Source organism: Raphanus sativus, unplaced genomic scaffold (genome assembly GCF_000801105.2).
Source record: "Raphanus sativus cultivar WK10039 unplaced genomic scaffold, ASM80110v3 Scaffold3091, whole genome shotgun sequence".
Taxonomy (NCBI): Eukaryota; Viridiplantae; Streptophyta; class Magnoliopsida; order Brassicales; family Brassicaceae; genus Raphanus; species Raphanus sativus.
Genome location: NW_026618398.1, coordinates 1 through 11,494, shown reverse-complemented (window position 1 = coordinate 11,494; position 11,494 = coordinate 1). Strand labels below are relative to the sequence as shown.

Genomic DNA, 11,494 nt, shown 5'->3' with positions numbered 1-11,494 from the left:
TATGAGTTTGAGTGTTGACCTTTGTATCATGACTTAGGAACAAGCCTACTAATTAGTGTGAAACACTATCTTGTTTTAGCACACAAAAATTTGATTGGTACATCAAAGAGATTCTCTCAAATGAAACAAACAAGTATACATGCTATGTGTAATGTGTTGACATTTCTAAACACGTATGTAGAGAGAAGGAAGCTATACTAATCTTGGTTTTGTTGTTGTTGTAACTCTAAAAAGCTTCAAGAGAAGAGCCATGTCTAAGTGCCTCTTTAGCTTCAGCTACCATCCCAAGCTTTAAGAGACAAGCGGCTTGCAAGTGGAGAGCGGTTGAACCCTCTGGAGATGCAAGCTGAGCTTGCATTGCATCGGTTAAAGCCTCACTAAACATATCGCACATTAGGTAACATAGACACCGTCTTGTTAAAACTGTTGGTGATACCACTGATGCTCCGCTCATGAACTGTTTATAAAATTCATTTCGTTATCTTTATAAAATAAAATGTATATTAAGGTTTCTTGATTATTTTCAATGGATACCTCTGTGTAGAATTCTATTGCGGTTTCAAAATCCTTAGCACGAAATGCTGCATCACCATGCTTCTTGTAATCTGTATTCTCTTGCATTCGACCCGTCCACATTTCAAATGAGAACTGCAATATATTTTTGTAAGATCCTCAGAATGAGATATTGAGAGGTATCAAGAGATTATGTTTCTCTATACCTCGTTTGTGACCACTACATCCTCTCCATATCCGAGTTTCTCCAGTAGTTCGTGTATGCCACTTAGATCCACTCTCCAGCATGCTTCTCCAAAAGGAGTCAAGCGCAATGGCTTCTTCTTTGTTGCAGGTTTAGTGTATGGTAGAGTCTGTCATATTATTAAGTTTCATGGATACATAGGAAAGACTGAAAAAGTTCTGGAACCTTTGAAGAAACACTTACAGGGTTTTTGTCCACTTTGATGTTTGGGAATAACTCTTCTCCTTTTTCAAGTCTTGAAAGAGCCATCAGAAGAAACTTTATGCTTGGCCTCTCGTCTGGTTCAAAACGCAAACAGCGGGAAGCTAGGTGGATTAGTTCTGTCCTGTCCTCATCAGAGTACTGGCCATCCAGAGCTGAGTCCATTAGCACCAAATAGTTTTTGCCACGGAACATATCAAGTGCCTGGAATTACAAAATTAGCTATAAAATCATGAGTTTGTAGTTATACTAATCAGTCTACTTAAAAAAGAAGAACCAATTCACTTCCAAAAGATTTGACACACAGAGTAAGAAGAGAGAGAGTTACATGGTTCGGTGGAATATGTCTGCCACTCATAAGATCCAGTAACAAAGTCCCAAAGCTGAATATGACACTCTCTGGCATTACAATACCTAGTAAAGTAGTGACACATAAAGTTTGATGAATGTTTTAGGTAAAGAAGTCTACAAGCTTTCTCTTTTCTATACCTAGACGCAAATATTCAGGTGGAGCAAATGCCAAGTTCGTGCTGTAGCTCCTCCCCTCTCTGCTACTCTTCATGAGACCGAAGCAAGACAGCCTTGGATTCCCAACCTGTTGCAACACTTACATGAGTCAATGAGTCATGATAATGATTATTGTTTTTGCAAACCAGGGAAATAAAGTTTTTTTTTTGAGGTGTAGTCTTTAATTTTAACCTTATCAAACAATATTCTGTATGTGTTAAGATCATGGTACAAGTGTAGTCCTTTATTATTACAATAGTCCAAGGCTCTCGCAGTATGTAACGCAACCTTCAACCTCATTTCCCATTTCATTGGTCGTTTCTCCCCTGACAAATTAAAAACCATTTTTTACAGTTGTTAATTAGACTCAAATGAAACTCCTTATATATATATGGTAAAGTTAATGCCGATTGGAGATAGATCTCTCACAGTGAAAAAGATGCTTTGCAAGTGTTCCATTGGGCATATACTCAGCAACGAGAAGCCTCTCGTGACCATTTGAGCAACAACCGATCAAATTGGCCATATACTCACTCCTACACCTCCCCACTGCTTGTGCTGCTTCCTGAAAGCAAAAACAAAAGCCATATTCAGTAAGCTCAGCTCAATATCAGTCCTCTACCAAGTCCCCATGCAACAGAGGTTCAGAACATAGAAAAATGCCACATTCAGTAGATGTTTCTAGAAAAGTCAAATATAGTGGAAAGAAATGAAGCCAAGACTAAACCTCCAGAGCCGGTTCTGGACACAGCCAAACAAATCATCTGCCTTATTTTAGGTAATTATCTAAAACATGTAGATCAATATGTTCTTAATCCGTACGTGATTGTTTGACCCAGTAAATCTCAGGCCTTAAAAAAGCACCAGAGAAATCTTATGCAGAATCATATCAACTAAAGCAAACAGTAGTATGTATAGATAGGTTAAGGACGAACGATAAACTTGGAAGAGTCGGGCCAAGAAAGCCTCTGAAACCGCTTTACGGCGATCTTTCGGCCGTCCTTGAGCCTCCCTTTGTAGACGATGTTAGGAACCTTCTCGTTGTGCTCCGACACGATGTTCCCAGCGGAGAATCCGTCTGTAGCGACTCTCAGCTGTTCCAAACTGAACTCTCGAAAACTAGGACATGAGCTTCCGTCATTGTCATCGTTATTCTCTGCTGAGAATGAAAAAAAAAAGAACAATAAACGTTAGTTTCTCGATCATCATCAACGCATATGTATAAGAGGAGATTTAACCTCGTTGGTCGATGAGGGTGGATTTATTAGACAAAGATGACGAAGATTGCAAAGGTTTAAAGCAAATGCAACCCATCGCCGGCAATGTAGACTTAAACTTTTGAAGTGCGCTTGGTGAAACTCCCGCGCGCCACCGGGAATAATTTATATACTTATTTCTTTTTTCTATAAATACTGTATACAGCACCGATCTTTTTTTTTATAATACTAGTTCTGAAAATATCAACGTTGATTTATATTATTTAAGATACGAAAAATGTCAACAGAATCTTGCTATATTATAAATAATTTAGTTTTCTCATGACTGGCAAAGGACGAACATAGGATATTTGTTGAATTTCGTCTCCATTTTCAAATGTATCATCACTTAGTCTTAGAATTTAATTATAAACAGAAGAAAATCTCATTTAAACAATTTATTTTCGTAGGTTTTACCACAGATTTTCGAGATTGGGGAGTGTGATATCCATATATCATAATCATCATCCATACTGTAATTTTGTAAACAATTCCCATATCAAATCGTTTTAGTATATTTTGCTCATGCCTTGCAAAAAGAAAACATATAGAAACTCTTTTTTTTTTTTGTCAACCATATAGAAACTCTATATTTCATAATGGGACGCTCGTTTAGGTTAATTATATGCTGAAATTAATTGAAATTGAGAAAAATGGCATTTATATACCAAACTTTCACATATTCTCCAAAAAAATACAAACTTCTCTCGTTAATCCAAATAAATCACAAACTTATATTCACTAAGCCATATAAGATACATTTTTTAGTCAACTTAAAAATCGCCGTCTAAACCAACGTTTAGCATTCTTAGTTACTGATATGCAGATTGGCCAATTGAACAAACTTGTGTCGTCTGCATAAGAAGCCTTGATATCAAAAAAAAAAAAAAGCGACGCACCAAGCGACAATGTGAAGTTCTTCAGCGAGAGGTATAAGGTTTTGCTCGCAAGTCGCAACTCTCCAAGGCTTTGATTGAATCATCCCAATTTGCGAAAACGTTGTCATTGAGGAAACTCTCGCCGGTGAGGTAGATGAGATTTGCATCTCTATAGTTTTCACTCATTTGGAGATACGCTGCTGCACATCTTAGGCTCACCACGTTTTCATTTTTCAGCTGTGACATCAATTCTTGCACCGTAACAGAACTTGGGCACGAGCAAAAGAGTGTTTCTGGCCACCGACAATGGCATGAAGCTGAGCAAGACAAGTTGTCTCAGAGGCTTTTGCAAAAGAGTGTTTCTAGATATCCACTTCTTGACAACAACGGAGACTTGATGCATGATGATGAAAACAATAGTGATGCTATGAGTGACAAGCCAAATGAGAAAATTTGACTCAGTATTATTGTATTTGATTAGTTATACTTATGCAGATGGCAGGTTTGGCCTTGTACTTGGATCATCACATCTGGTTTAAGTCCAGTTGAGCAAAGCCTAATTACAGATTATAAAAAAAGAAGGAGAAAACCATTGAAGAAGTAGAAGAAGAAGAGAACTGACCACGTGTCCACGTGTGACCACTTAGAAGAAGTAGAGGAAGCTCAATAAGCGGTGTGTTTCCCGGGGGACGAGTGAGTTGGCTTTTGTTTTTCAACTATTTTTCTGTCATTCTTTGGACATGTTCAAGTTGTTTTGTTAATTACACTGTGACATTTTTTCTAGTAATGACAATTTCAGTGTTTGCAGTAGTTTTTTGTGTTTTTGTGCTTCTTTAATGTTTGTGCATGTCTCTGTGAATAAAAAATGAACGCGACAAAAAGAAAGAAACTCAAAACTTGTTACACAAGCCAACCGTACAATACAAAGACCATCACAAAATAAGCAGATTGACAAGAGTTTTAGAAGACCAAGTACTACGGACTCAAAGAGATCATCATCACTGAGTCAAAGCACATAATCCCAAAGTTTTGGACCAAAAGTCCTAAGTATTCTTTTGTATATCACTAAGCCATGACCCAAAAGTCTTGGAGCAAAAACTCATACATTGAATACATGCACCACACTAATAACATGTAACAAATCAAGGTATACATCAGGACATTTTGCATAGCTACACAATGCTTTCAACGTTAACTTGTAGCTAAGTTGAAACTCTGTTAAACAACCTAACATATTTTGCGGCTAACATGAAACAACATTTAGGAAGATGAGAGATTAACACTATTAAAGACTTATAATTAAGTAGAGTTACCATCTCTGTGATGCGGTTAAGGCTGTCGGTATCTCTATTTGCTTCTTGAAACCCATATATCTCATCCTTTGAATAACCTGTTAAGTTTGTTATTGTAATCTCTCATTCTCTCTCTCGTCACTCTTGTATAAGAACAACACACCCCTTTTACTGAACAATACCTGCCTTGTGTAAATCCAAATAGAAAAGGATCCAAAGTACAGGAATGATTACAAAAGGAAATATCACAGAGGTCTCATAGCGTTCTTATGTACAAGCATGGAAAACTCATGACTCTTATTCCTCTTATCCATAGCGAAAATATAAAAGATCCCAACTTGAAAAGTCTCTATTTTCAACCTCGGCTTTGCTCCCTTCTTCCCCATCAGTCTGCCACACTGACCTGTTTCTCCTTCCCACTCTCATTGTCGTTCACCTCTCCCTCCTTGTTCCCCACTTGCTTACGAAAGTACACCTGCTGCATCGTATCGTAACCCTTGAGCGCTTCAACCTCCTTATTCTGGTCAAGTAGCTCCTGAGAAAGCAATGATAATAAGCATCCTCTACTTCAAAAGAGATTAAAGGAAGACACTGTTAATAAAACCAACGGTTTCACCTGAAGCTCATGGAACAATTCATCTGCAAACGGTTTTCCATTGCAGTTTCTAGAGATGGAATCAACAAGTGAGAGAAGCTTCTGAACTTGCACGGCTTTCTTGCGCTTATCCTTCTCAAACAGTAGCATTCGATTGTCACATAGCTCCAGCATCTCCTTATTCTGGTCAAGTAGCTCCTGAGAAAGCAATGATAATAAGCATCCTTTACTTATTGCAGTTTCTAGAGATGGAATCAACAAGTGAGAGAAGCTTCTGAACTTGCTCGGCTTTCTTGCGCTTATCCTTGTCAAACAGTACCATCCGATTGTCACATAGCTCCAGCATCTCCTACAAAACCACACAATGCAAAAATATACATCATTTTCTTTGAAAAAGGCAGGAGAGAAAAGACAAAAGACACTGACTATCAGAAACTCAGGGGACGCCTGAGCCAAATACTCCTCCAATTTCTTTGCTCGAGCTTTCTCAAATATACCCAAGAGATGAGATATGATGACCTCCACTGGCAGCGTTTGAGCCTATAACCAAACATTCATCAAGAGTAATCAGGAAAATGAGAAGCTTGTAAATATATGCAAAACATGTACATGAATGAGAAGCTTGTACGTACCACCTTCCCTTTAACCAAAACATAGCTTCCATCAAGGGTATGAACAAGCTTGCCATATCCCATCATAGGCACCGTTTGAACCTATAACCAAACATTCATCAAGAGTAATAATAATAATAATATAATTAAAGGCCACCAATACAAAAACCATTAAACAAAAGAAAAAAAAAACCTGATTGAGCTTAAGGGATGTTGATCCACGAGGAGGGTGGTAATTCGGGTCCATCTGAAGCACCTTTGGGAGGCCAATGTGGGTAGGGTCCATATGTTGGCGTTTGGCAGGCTTCCCCTCGGATGATACCCCCACAGTAACTGCTTTACCTTTATCAGCCACCTTGTTATGATACATAAAGTTAAGCCAGTAGACAGCTTTGTTGAAACGCTCAAAGCAATCCGTTATCCTCAGCAGGCGAAAGGAGCCACTCGCTTGGATGTAATCAGGTTGTAGCCAGTACTTCTGACAAACGCATCCACCTGGAAGGTCTATGGGACGGTGAACCGGTAGCCACATGATTCCAAAACCCTCGGGATCTTTTTCAGAGATAAAAAGCCATGATCTTTTGGTTTCATCAGGTTCAAGCTCCCTCCAAAAGACTCTCCCCTGTTCCCACGGGTTACTGCAAATATCGCTTGCAGCTACATGAGGGACACCACAATGTTTTCTTCGCCTCTTTGACAACAAAATCTTTCGAGACATCTCAAAGATTTCTGGATCTTTCTTCCCATCGATGAAAGTGATTGCGTTTCCGATTCCTTCTCCGTTTACGGCAAGCTCACGATGGGAGTCTGAGCAATAGTCGTGAACCGGTATCTCACAGCGCCAAAGATAGCACTGTATGCTAATCCTCTCTGGAGCGAAGATGTTATCAACACTCGACTGCAAAAAAAATTGAGATCGCGATTGAAAATCAGATCTCGCCAAAAAAGAAACAGAAACAGATGCGATCCAAATCAAAACTACTCACCATGATGCAAGTGAAGAATCCAGAGTGATGATGATTCGAGCGAAGAATGGAAAGCTACCAGAGTGACCAAGTCGGAGAGACGACGGAGAGCGAGCGAAAGTTCAATTGATTTTGATTTTCTTGGTTTTTGTTTCTCGAGAGTTGCAATATATACCGCTTTTAAAAAAAAAAAAATATATATATATATATATACCGCTTTGGAATTAGGTTAACCGGTGGTGGTTTAATTTGAACTTAATGTTCCCTTTTATTGGAAACACAAAATCTTGTAATTTTGTCATTTTACAATTAAAAAAAAAAAGAAGGGATGCGAAATAAAATAAAAAACTGAACCGATAAGAGTAAACCAAACCACAAAAATTCATTATAATAAACCAAATTTAATTAACACTCCAATCTAGGAACGTCCAGCTCTTATATGCAACTGTGGTTGTCTCTATCAATCTTGAGTTTATGAATCTGACAAATTAGTATGTTTTAATATTTACCACACAGTTTATTCTTTTCCAAAACAAAATTTATATGGTCTGTAAATTCAAACAAAGATCTTAAACATTTTGGAAATATTTGGTGTATATACACTTCATTCGGAATATTAAGAATTAATATGTTCAATTTTTAGAACAATCATTTATTATAACTAAAGAATCTTCCCCAAGATCGTATTAGTAACATTCAAATTATTTGCATGGCCGGTTAAATGCTTTCATTTGTAGATTTGGTTTAATCATTGAATATTGTATTAAACGTAACTATATAATGTTAGTTTTGTTCTCCGATCATGGTTATTGATGTGTTTCGTAGACCAACGTTACATAATTGTATGGTCGGTTTAACACCTGTTATACACTTGCCGAGTTATTCAACTAATTAGAGAATGTCGTTTGTGTCTTCCATTTGTAGGTTAAGGATGAATTTGGAATTAATAATTTTGAATTGAAAGGAAGTAACATTTCAAAGTACCCTGTCAAAGTTCACGTTTGAATTGAAAATGAACTGATCTATCATCTATGTATCATCATTCAAGTGTTATACCATGCTCTCAATAATGATATGAATAAATTTATAGGCGACACCGATAGTGGATACTCAAAGATTATTTGCAAACGTGTTTGGCTGATTTGTGATACATTTTGTACGATGAGTGTTTTTGGATCGGACTATATAGGTTGGTGGATGCTTAGACCACCTCCATCCATTAGAACCCCCAATATACACAATTTAGAGACTTTACAGTTCTATATGTTTCAATTAACTACAATTAATATTATTTTTAAAATAATTAAAAATAAAGTATTATTAGAAAATAAATATATTAATATACTATTCAAAATACCATGATGACTGAATAGAAATACCAATCAAAAATTATGTAAGAAAATAGATTATTATTACTAATAATCACCGATATATACTGAAAATCGAAAAATTAATATAAAAAAATATTTTTATTGTTTTATGTGTTTATAAAATTAAAACATCAAATAAAACCGTAAAAAACATAAAAGACAAAGAGTAGCAAATAATAATAAGTTTAAATGTTACACATAAAAAAAGAAGAAAAAGGGTAGTAGCAATGGTCTAGTCGAAATATACGATTTCGGTAGAAACAACTCCAACAAGGGTAAAAAGATCCCTACGGGTTTGAAAAATTGTGGCAGCATCGACCACAACATCTTCAGGGAACACCACTCGCACTCGTGGGATGCATTCAGTTCCCGCAAGCAAACTCTTCAAGTGTAGAAGCTCTTTAGCAGTTCCTTTATAACCAACAACATGCAGCTCCTTGACTTGGAACTGACCAATAGTAACATTGCCTGTGTAACCACCATCTTCCAGACCCTGGAGGAGCATGCATGCATGCAACGACTAAGTACAAGTCTCTCTCTCTATAGATAAGATAATATAGAGTGTTTTGCTTATTAGTAAAAAAATATATATATACCTGGATGATCAGTGTTTCAACCTTTGGAGACTGCTTAAGCAGATATGGCAGCAGTTTCCAATTTTGTTCGTTGTAACTCCCAAAAGATAAGTTAACTAGATTCTTGAACACCGGTAAAACTAGTCGTCCATCTTCAACACATCGAGAAATCACCTGAAACACACCCACATATAAGAACTGGTCTCAAGTGAAAAAAAAAAACACAAAGAAGACTACTTACATCAGCAGAAGCGGGAGAAAGATGCAGGATCTCGACGTTGCTTATCCCTATAATGAGACCCGACAGATCCGGATCTTTGATCGTTTTAGAGTAACGAATATCTAGCCTAGCTTCCACAAGGGAAGCCAAGTTCACATATGTGTACTCCTCTAACGCAAAATCGCGGTAGTTAAGGGACACAAGACTTGGGGCGTCAAGTGTCATACCATCCCACCTTGCAAACTGAAACTCATAGTAAACTGATAGCTTCTTAATGGTCGGATTAGATATGTAGAATGGGGCTCCTTCACACTCGCGGTGACGTACATATAACTCCTCCAGCAATGGACATCCACGAAGAAGCACACCACACAGATCGTCACGTCCAAAAACAATAGTGTCGATGAAGAGACTCTTGAGCGCTGGAAGAGACACATTTGGAGGAAACTCCCCAAGATAAATTTGTGTTCCCAGTGACAGCTTAACCAGCGTCTTGCTCGTTAAGAGCTCAGAGGGTAGAAAAAGGTGTTTATACTTCCTTTTGAAACTCAGGCTCATCTCCAAAACACCACGCTCTAGTGCATTACATATCCAGCCGGACGCATGAGCCATTTCCCTCTTCACGTCCACGTCGTGAATGCGAAACTTGAGAGAGAAGTTATTGATAGGAGAACCGCATTGCAAAGCCAGTGTTCTGTCCACAAAATTCCTGAAGCTCTCCCGGATCACGGGCCACTCTTCTTTACCCTCTTCAGGTTTCACCAAATCAGAATCATCGAAATCAAGAGTGTGCACTAATCTAAACACATTCCTCCACTTTTTAGCAAGAACAGATGTTGAAGCAGCAAGTTTGGTTGGAAGTAAGGACAAGATCTTTCCCAGGACCTCGTCAGGAAGCCAGCTGATTGCATCTCTCAACTCACTGTTGGCTTCCATATAGACACTCACAACCCAGCCTCCTTCTGCCTGAAACATATGAAGTGAGCTCTCAAAATATGAGGAACAAAGACCATAGATGATAAAAAAGGTGCAAGGGATTAAAAGCTTGATGGATTCGAGCTACAACAGTTTCATCAAAGCTCAAAAGAATGACACTTTGAAAGCTTGTAAGAAACAGAGTAAACAATATGGAGAAAACAGAGTAAACCAGTTGGAGAAAACAGAGTGAACTTGTTGGCTTCCATAAAGAAAGAACAAGTCTCCACTTTCAAAAGTTACATCAAACTCAAACTATCTATAAGAGATTGGAAGCTCAAAAGAATGACACTTTGAGCGATTGTAAGAAACAGAGTAAACTACCATATGATGGAGAAAACAGAGTAAACCAACATGGAGAAAACATAGAACACAGAGAAGTTGTACAATTCACATCAATGGTACTCCACAATGGAAAAGAACAAAACCAAACTAAAAGAGGGTTTATAGCTTCAACCTTTTCGTTTTGAATTGAATACGAACCGGCGGAGGACGTCAAACAGATGATGATAAAGGGATTCTTCGTTTCAGATCTACCTACCGTCAAAGATGAGATGTTAGGGAAGACAAGAAGATAAAGGTAAAAGATTAATAATAATTGAAAAAAAAAGTTAATTCGAATCTTCTTTTTGTCAATTTTATATTATTTTTTTTTGAAAAAATTGCCAATTTTATATTTGATATTTAATATCTTAGATATATCTTATTAAAGCTGAATAAAGATTTATCGACCACAAAAGGAGTTTATTAAGAATATTTTCATTTTTTTAAACTAAATTATTTTCATATTTGATATTTATAAAATTTAGAAATCGTTTTGGAAACTGCTAAAGATTTTACAAAAAGGTATTTTATAAAAAAAAAAATCAACTATAAATTGCTAACCCAAAAAGGTAACGAATAAAAAGAAAATCTCAAATCTAATAATCTGAAACCTACTTTGAAAGTCAAATTGTCAGAGAACTGCATTCATTACCATTAGTGACACGTGGGGTGGTCCGTGGTCTTAACTCTCTTTTTTCTTTTTTTCAAACTAGTTGTTGTGCCCGCTCAAGCGGGCCTAATCATTTTACAATTACCGACTAAATATCATGATAAGTTATTGGTTATGATCTTTAAGTTTTTAATAGAATATCAAATTATTTATATATGAAATTTATGTATTAAAATACATATATTCATTATTTCGTTAATTTCTTGAAAGCTTTCATATATATAGTAGAAATATTTTCACTATATATTTTTGCAACTAATTTTATTTATGATTGAAAGATATTCTTTTTAGATGATAA

At 36.9% G+C, this 11,494-nt stretch overlaps 3 protein-coding genes across 5 annotated transcripts; all 3 read right to left on the bottom strand.

The window, feature by feature from the left end:
* Positions 1-222: 222 nt before the first annotated feature.
* On the bottom strand, positions 223-2,779 carry LOC108860073 (serine/threonine-protein kinase BSK6-like). Of its 2 annotated transcripts, none has more exons than XM_018633980.2 (10): positions 2,704-2,779; positions 2,401-2,621; positions 1,895-2,030; positions 1,658-1,791; positions 1,448-1,553; positions 1,287-1,372; positions 923-1,162; positions 720-866; positions 535-648; positions 223-457 (listed from the first exon to the last, which is right to left on the bottom strand). In XM_018633980.2, exons 1-10 carry the CDS (start codon positions 2,777-2,779, stop codon positions 227-229), a joined length of 1,491 nt encoding a protein of 496 aa, XP_018489482.1. In that variant the 3' UTR covers positions 223-226. The 2 variants fall into 2 exon arrangements, with proteins under 2 accessions (XP_018489482.1, XP_018489485.1); XM_018633983.2 differs by having other exon boundaries at positions 941-1,162.
* Positions 2,780-5,057: 2,278 nt separating this feature from the next.
* Positions 5,058-7,227, bottom strand: LOC108860074 (uncharacterized). Of its 2 annotated transcripts, none has more exons than XM_018633986.2 (7): positions 7,084-7,227; positions 6,291-6,995; positions 6,119-6,199; positions 5,913-6,026; positions 5,767-5,835; positions 5,508-5,684; positions 5,058-5,426 (listed from the first exon to the last, which is right to left on the bottom strand). In XM_018633986.2, exons 1-7 carry the CDS (start codon positions 7,084-7,086, stop codon positions 5,277-5,279), a joined length of 1,299 nt encoding a protein of 432 aa, XP_018489488.1. In that variant the 5' UTR covers positions 7,087-7,227; the 3' UTR covers positions 5,058-5,276. The 2 variants fall into 2 exon arrangements, with proteins under 2 accessions (XP_018489488.1, XP_018489489.1); XM_018633987.2 differs by having other exon boundaries at positions 5,595-5,684.
* Positions 7,228-8,512: 1,285 nt separating this feature from the next.
* LOC130506302 (F-box/LRR-repeat protein At3g60040-like) lies at positions 8,513-10,811 on the bottom strand. Its single transcript, XM_057000931.1, has 4 exons — positions 10,660-10,811; positions 9,249-10,193; positions 9,029-9,181; positions 8,513-8,925 (listed from the first exon to the last, which is right to left on the bottom strand). The coding sequence occupies exons 2-4, from the start codon at positions 10,161-10,163 to the stop codon at positions 8,665-8,667; spliced, it is 1,329 nt and encodes a 442-aa protein (XP_056856911.1). The 5' UTR covers positions 10,164-10,193; positions 10,660-10,811; the 3' UTR covers positions 8,513-8,664.
* Positions 10,812-11,494: the final 683 nt, after the last annotated feature.

Coding starts and splice junctions, on each gene's coding strand:
- LOC108860073 (XM_018633980.2), bottom strand. CDS start 2,779: ATGGGTTGCATTTGCTTTAAACCTTTGCAATCTTCGTCATCTTTGTCT. Junction 1,792..1,894: donor TGCAAAGCATCTTTTTCACT/GTGAGAGATCTA, acceptor TTAATTTGTCAG/GGGAGAAACGACCAATGAAA. Junction 1,373..1,447: donor ACCTGAATATTTGCGTCTAG/GTATAGAAAAGA, acceptor CTACTTTACTAG/GTATTGTAATGCCAGAGAGT.
- LOC108860074 (XM_018633986.2), bottom strand. Junction 5,685..5,766: donor AGCGCAAGAAAGCCGAGCAA/GTTCAGAAGCTT, acceptor TTGCTTTCTCAG/GAGCTACTTGACCAGAATAA. Junction 5,427..5,507: donor AATTGTTCCATGAGCTTCAG/GTGAAACCGTTG, acceptor TTGCTTTCTCAG/GAGCTACTTGACCAGAATAA.
- LOC130506302 (XM_057000931.1), bottom strand. CDS start 10,163: ATGGAAGCCAACAGTGAGTTGAGAGATGCAATCAGCTGGCTTCCTGAC. Junction 9,182..9,248: donor TTTCTCCCGCTTCTGCTGAT/GTAAGTAGTCTT, acceptor GGTGTGTTTCAG/GTGATTTCTCGATGTGTTGA. Junction 8,926..9,028: donor TTGAAACACTGATCATCCAG/GTATATATATAT, acceptor ATGCTCCTCCAG/GGTCTGGAAGATGGTGGTTA.